This window comes from Montipora capricornis, chromosome 8, assembly GCF_036669925.1.
Source record: "Montipora capricornis isolate CH-2021 chromosome 8, ASM3666992v2, whole genome shotgun sequence".
NCBI lineage: Eukaryota > Metazoa > Cnidaria > Anthozoa > Scleractinia > Acroporidae > Montipora > Montipora capricornis.
Window position 1 is genome coordinate 3,842,514 of NC_090890.1, and position 7,500 is coordinate 3,850,013.

At 37.5% G+C, this 7,500-nt stretch overlaps 2 protein-coding genes across 2 annotated transcripts in view; one reads left to right on the forward strand and one right to left on the reverse strand.

The window, feature by feature from the left end:
- LOC138060217 (kelch-like protein diablo) overlaps positions 1–4,988 on the reverse strand; it is a 5,331-nt gene extending 343 nt beyond the window's left edge. Inside the window, exon 1 of the mRNA XM_068905950.1 lies at positions 1–4,988. This exon is cut by the window's left edge and continues 343 nt beyond it. Coding sequence (XP_068762051.1) covers positions 3,213–4,982 — 1,770 coding nt within the window. The 5' untranslated portion in view covers positions 4,983–4,988 and the 3' untranslated portion in view covers positions 1–3,212.
- The window catches only part of LOC138060646 (uncharacterized), a 49,577-nt gene that overhangs the window by 38,363 nt on the left and 3,714 nt on the right, over positions 1–7,500 (forward strand). The window contains exon 8 of the mRNA XM_068906479.1: positions 6,016–6,233. Within this exon, the coding sequence (XP_068762580.1) occupies positions 6,016–6,233 (218 nt within the window). The remainder of the gene's footprint in view (positions 1–6,015; positions 6,234–7,500) is intronic.

The following is a 7,500-nucleotide window of genomic DNA, read 5'->3' on the forward strand; positions in this document are numbered from 1 at the left end:
CTCCCCTCAGACATGTACCTCAGCTCATTTTTGCGGATTCTCTCTTATCCTGTAATACAATTTGTACCTCTTCGGTGTGTATTTTTATTTGGTTGCTATGTCATGTCATGTCGTTCCTAGATAATTACAAGAAAGCAAGGAAATCTTAATTGATCTTTGCCCCAAACACCACCCCCCCACCCCCCAAAAAAACATGTGCACATCAAATGAAATGATTGTAACTTTTGATTGTGATAATGATAATAATAATAATAATAATAATAATAATAATAATAATAATAATAATAAATTAGTGACTGTATGTTTTTTTACATCCATTTAGAAATCACTGCTGATCCTTGCAATCTGATTGGCTCCCAGCGGTGCGATTTATTCCCAAATCGCACTATTTTTACTCTAAATCACACCATTTCCCCAGCCAATGAGAAAGAAATTCTAAAACAAAACAGCCAGTCAGATTTCAAGGCTCAATTCAATTTTAATCAATCAATTTTAATTTAAACTCACACAAACATTGATTTACAGTGTTGAAAAAGAAAAATAGAATATACATATGAATATTTACAAATTAAATATTGAAGAAGATACATAGTACTAATGAAATATTACAATTGTGATTAAGAAGTAAAATGTTAGGGGAAAAGAAGAAAGGATAAATGGTAAACAAACAGTTTTAATACAAGGTTGATTGTGAAGAGTTTGTTTGGGACACCTAAATAGCTTATGAAACTAATCGAGTAAGTGCCCCAAAGGAACTAAATTTATCAGAGGGAATACAGAGATAAATAGACAATTTAAGGTTTAAGGTAACCAATCAAATTGCAGGAAAATGAAAGACAAAGAAAACCATTGTATGGCGAATTTTTGTTCCCAACTGGATCAATAAAATGTTGGTACTGACTACAGTATAATCCTGTATTTTAGCTATAAATAATGATTGTATGATTTCTAAATGGATGTAATAAAGTGGTAATTGAACTGAGTGTTGTGCAATTTGGTCTGATATCACACTTGTGATTTCAAATCGAACTCGCGCTGTATGCTCGTTTGATTTTGAAATCACACATATGATTTCAGACCAAATTGCACTCCACTCAGTTCAATTGCCATCATTTAACGTATCTTGGAGGGAACAAACTTCTCAACTCTGTCACTCTAATATTGAAGATATGTCATACGCATTAGGTTGCATTAAAATTTAATATGACTGTAAAAACAAGGCAATATCCATTTACCTGTGACTGGAGCACTGGGGAGTTCCATTGTCTTAAATGGTCAACTTAAATTTTTGTACTCTTACTTGCGATATAAGTTAAACTACTTGATTGTCCATTGTATAAACATTAAAATGTATGCGTTGTCTGACTTTGGAGAGCAGGGATGGCACATTGTTCATAATTATAATTAATGAAGATTCCATACAGTGAACATATCCTCCATAGTTTTTATAGGCTGTCTTTTCTACTTGTTTTCCTTTCATTGATTATTATTTCTTCAATATTTATCTTAGATTATCAACTTTTTATTGCCAACTGTTATCATTTTAATTATTTAATTATGTTACTCAGCTAGATTAGCTTTTTAGTTATTCTGAGTTACTTTCACCAATTACTGTTCCTGCTATGTATTAATTTTTGTAAATCTTTTCTTTCCACTTAAACAACGTAATAAAGTTGTTGTTGTTGTTGTTGTTGTCGTTCAGTCCACTTGTCTCCCACCAATGTGGCCCAGGTTCAAATCCTGGATACCACTATAAGTCAGTTTAAAGCCTAATGGTTCTCGGTTCTCACCTAAAACCAACTCATATTTTGATCTGTATAGGGCTACAAATTTATCAGTTCAGGTAACTATTTTGTGCTACCTTTTCAGACCAAAAAAAAAAACAAACAAAAAGCAGGAAACAGTAGCGAGTAGAGTAAACACGAAATTTCCTTTTCTTAGATTTTAGATATTATGAAGAACGGCAGGCTTAGTGCTTACATTAATAATTATAATAATAATAATTGCCTGAAAATTATTATTGGGTTTGAATTTAAGAATACAGGAGAAAAGTATCTGAGCTGTTCCTTGGTTTCTATTTTATTTTTGCAACTTTTGCATTTCTATCTTCACTACACACCTTACAAGACAGAAACATGGAGCCAATTTTAAGACTTCTTAAAAAGTATGCCACAATAATAAAAATAAACGATTACAAAGATGAACAGTACTAAAGCCACTAACATCATCTTATGAGTAACAAAAACTTCTGAACCAACATCTACAGTCTATATCCAGAGGTAGAAGATATAATCCTTTTTGAAAAAAGAAGGGGGGAAGAATAAGTTTATCACCATTTTACAAGAGCTTTATGGGCTCTTGTCAGCATAAAACACTGAATGCAGATTGGAGAGATTGCTACACTACAACAGTGTCTACTAATCACTAGATTTTTTCACCCGTAATTCTAAAGACTCTTAACACCATTGATCCCTGGGAGTGAGACTTAACAGATTTTACTTTGTCTAACACCACACGATTTTACTCGTCATTTGGGGGCGTCCTAGGACGTTTGAAGTGTCATTGGATACTAAGCAGTCAAAAACTATGTCCCTTCCATTAAAACCTTATTATTAGTGTCTGACCCTTGGCTGTTGAAATTGGGATATCAAGTCACTAGGACACGGGAGTGAGTGCGTAAGTGAGTGATCATCTAAGAATAGTTTGCAATCACCTGGAGCCCTTGTGTTACAAGTGTATGTGTTTGTGTGTTACTGTACATGTATATTGTTGTTGTGCCTAAATTCTTGCCATCAGTTAAACCTTTCACACCAAAAGCACCCCCAAATGATGAGTTAAAATCATCTGGTGCTAGACAGACTAAAATCTGTAAGTCTTGTGCTCCGGAGGGAACATAAGAGAAATATTTTCTTTTTCACTGCTGCCTATAGGTCATTTTATTAAGCCACTGCCTTTGGCTCTACTTACGTAAATTATCTTTGCCTAATTATGTGAAAATAATAAAAGATAACGAACTCAGTTTGACATTATCAAGTAATTAAGCCATAATGTTCTAAAATCCATGCTCTTTTATGTCTTTTAATTAAAATTGACTGCATTTTGCAGTTAGTTGTTTTTTGGCATTGTCCACCATTTTGGTTGAAGCTACACTGTACCTGTACTGCAGCAAATAACACATGTATGGTTCATTTCCTTATCAAACATCCCACTTGCTAATTCTGTGGGACTTTCTTAAGAGACTGAAGGAGTCCTCTGAACAGGCTGACTCCACATCCTCTAAAGTATGTCTCTTCATATGGCATGGAGTGAGAAGTGATCCACTGGTTTGTTTGCACATCATAACATTCCACCATTTGAGAATTGTGGTGTTGAACACTCTCACTTCCAATGCCACCAAATACAAATACCTGATCTCGCAGGAGGACTGCACTTGCATGGAATCTAGGAACACGCATCGAAGCAATTGCATGCCATTCATCCAAGGCAATGTCATAAACTTCGCCACTAACACTTGCATGCCTGGAAAATGCATCCACAGTTCCTCCAAATATGTATATCTTGTTGTTAAGGCACAGTCCACAAGCACATCCACGCTTCTCCTTCATTGAAGCCATCTTTGTCCAGATGTTTAACTTGGGATCGTAACGCTCATTGCATGAAAGGAAATCATCATCACCAAGCCCACCAACAGAGTACAAATAGTGTGCATCAGAAATAAGGCAAACAGATGAGCGACGGCTGGGTAGTGATGCTGCTGGCATCCAAGAATTTGTTTCAGGGTCATACTTCTGTGTGGTGCTACAGCGTCTTCGTCCCTGTTCAGGAGTAAACTCGATACCTCCAACGATGTACAAAAATCCCTGCAAAGTGGCTGCCCCAACAAGTTTAACTTTCTTTGCCAATGGTGCCACATAGCTCCATGTGTTGGTGCGAGGATCATACCTCTCTACACTGGAGTGGAAGGAATCTTCTCCTTTGCCACCGATGGCGTAAACAAATCCTTTGCAGGCAGAAAAGCCATGCCGACACCTCCTGGAAAGCATGGGCGCTAATTGGTACCAAGTTTTGTTTGATGGTACATAGCAAAGGGTTGAATTGCGAATTTGTCCATCAGGTGACAATCCCCCACAAGTGATGATGGCATCCTCGTGAGTCTGGAGGCAGTTTCTAGACTTCTGAGGTGAAATGCCCTGCCCCTCAAATAAAGCACGCCTTCGCACTTCATCCATCAATGATTGTCTGCACCGTTCACTTCCCTGAACCAATTCATTGGACAACATCTTTGTGTATAAATAATGGTGAGAAATGGTACTCAATCGCACATGAGAAAATAGCTCCGCAAAATACTGCTCTCTCTCCGTAAAATTTTCGTCGATCCACTCCAAAATTATTTCAAAGACTTCTTCCTCGCTAGAGATCACAATATCATCTCTTGAAGTCAAATTCTTTACGAGATCGAACGAAAGCAGCAAAAATTCCTTTGACCTTCCCACTACTCCAAAGTTCTGCATGATTAATTCTCCAGCGTAACTTTGCAGATCTTTACATTCGTACTTCTCGGCGAACAGGTAGTTGAAAATGGAATTTGAAGCAGACATACGCCGTTCAAGAAATTTGCATGCAATGTTCTTGAGTTGTGGAAGGAGCAAATAGTTTGCTGATGCAATTAAGTCTTCGGCATTTGCTTCGCTCACATGTATCTCGCCTGTGTAGAGGTAAGATAAAAGCTGACTCATAACTGAAGCTGGAATTCCCTCGAGCTTAACCACTGGCGCCGATTTCTCTGTCATGTCGCTCGTAAACAAACCATGAAAAAACTTGCTACCCGCGGCCAACACACATCGATGAGCTAGAAACATTTGTCCTCCCACGTCTAGAGTGACGTCTGACAATGAATTTTCCTTTCGGGATTTATCGAGAGTTTGCATCAGTTCCCAGCAGTAGGGACTTGAAGTCGGTTCTCCGAACAAATTTTCAGCCATGTTTTATTTTTTAACTCAATTCTTGTAATGGGCGGTTACCTAGCGACATCAGGTGACACGTGACGAAACCTCAAGAAATGCCAAAAGATGAGGTCTGCATGGTGTCCAGTCTGTACAAAAAGTTTTAAAAAGTTGTCTCTCAACAAAAAATACACCACTCCCATGGAAAATTGTTCGTATCCATTGTTCTATTGTGTTCGAAAACAAAAGGTCCGGAAAACGATCGAAGACTGACTGACGACCCGGAACACGAAGACCTCGCAGAAAAAAAAATAACATACCAAGCAGCAAATAACAAAACACGTCATTCATATTATTGAAAACGGTGGATAAACTCTCTCTTGAATAGGCCTTTTTCGATATATATGAAAATTCAGCTTGAAACAGAGGTTTAGAGGACAAAGGCAAAGTGGATGATATGCAAATACTTTTCATATTTATTCCAAGTGTTCCTATTGTATTTGTCCCCACTGCCTCACTATCAAGCCGAATATTTGATATTTCGAAAATGGCCTATTGCGACAGGGTCCACACACCCAGGCCCCCCCCCCCCCCCCCCCCCCCCCCGCAAAAAACAAAAAAACAAAATGACAAACGGAGACGAGCTAAATACGACATTCCTTTGATTGCAGTGGCCGAGGAGTCATTTCAAGCGAATTACAGCAGGGTCTTCGTTTTCCGTGCTCCCAGTTCTTGATTCAATGAAACTGAAACTTCTTCGAATCGGCTTAAAAATCTACCCGGGACGGATGAAAATAGACATACTATATTTATTTAGAAGTCGTTACTGATTTGGCCAGCAAGTGGCGGCGATTCTCTTTTCTGAAATGGCCACTGACGCCATCCTAACAGCTCCTTTAAGTGTGTTTGTAGGTACTTTGTTTGTTTTCGTGAGGAACATTCTTCAGAAATTTGAAAATGGTTCCGAAAACGGGCTCAAAAAACAGTTTGATCACAGCGAAAAAAAACGTTTAGTTTTTTAACATTCTTAAAAGGAAGTGTGGAATTTAATACCTGTTTTTATTTCTTATAGCTGAGGAAAGACTATCAAAAGTCTGTCCTTGTGGGAAATGCAGTTTCTTTGATCAGGAATACTTGTGGGATGATTCAAGTTGCCAGGTTGGAGGCAAAGGCCAAGAGGGTTGCGTGCTTCTTGCCAGCTGGTTGTCGGAGGAAATACAAGACATAAGTTCAAGACAGAATATCAGTCGGCGACGTGGAACAACGGAGTTCACATATTCTTCTCCTAGGGTTAGTGTATTACGGACGATGCCACCTAATAACTATTATAGGGTGAGGTATTTTTCTGCAGATAATGACCAATCAGAAGGTACATACTAGTAGGAGTTAATGGAATGTATAAAAAAAGTGGGACTACAATCCTGGACAAAATTGTTGAGAGACTTTTTTGCTTTCCAGTCCTACTCCTTATCCAACCTCGGTCCCAGGGCTTTTCACCGCCGAGATCAATATCCAAACAAAATATTATTCCCATGAATTAAATATTCATGTTGCGGATCCCCTTCTCCCCCTCCCTCCCTCCCTCCCCCCCGACCCCACCGAAAACAATTTTGAATGATCGTTCGGTTATTCAATATACCTTATTCCAAAATGGCCGCTATGTCGATATTATTTTGTTTTTATTCAAATTAGCCCTTGATGCCAAATATTCTTTTGAATTTTCAACTCAAGAACGAGGCATCAAGGGCTAATTTGAATAAAAACAAAAGAATATTTAAATAATGGCCATTTTGGAATAAGGTCTATAGACCTAATCGGCTAACCTAATGCTGTACCCAATCCAAACCATTTGGGAAAAAAATGTTTTGTTCCAGGTATTTCCTTATCCTTTGAATACGAATGCTACATTATCATGCAAATACAACACACAAAGAATCTTAATCCCGGGAGATTTGAATTGGGTACAACATTGAGTTAGCCGATAGACCACTTTCATAAATCGCGACCAACTTTACATTCTTTTGTATTTATATTAATAAGACCTACTGACCTCGATATAAAACAAGTAATTTTGAAATTTGCTCGTCGTAGCGAGGTTAGTAGCGCTTATTAGCATTAAAACAAAAGAATAATTTATTTGGCCGCCATTATGAAAGAGGTCTATTAGGTCTATCAATCAATCAATCAATCAACTTTATTTAAATGGCTCAGCAAGCTGGTTTTCAGACATGCCGTGTAAGAATTACAAGATGTAAATTTTAAAAATTACAAGAATTACAAGATATAAATTTTAAAACGACTAATATACTAGGTGTAACGTAACGCTAAAAATTATTTAATGTCAAGGAAATTTAAACAATAGTAATAATTAGTAACAATCATAATTTACTATATATTAATGCGAAACACGCCAAGTAAAAATGTGCCCTAGCAATGCAAAATGTGTCCTAGGATATCGCACGATTAAAGCTTGCAAGATCCCTTATCTCACGTATTTGATTTGACAGTTGGTTCCAAGTCATTGCAGCTCGATATGAGAAAGAACGTTTAAGAAAAT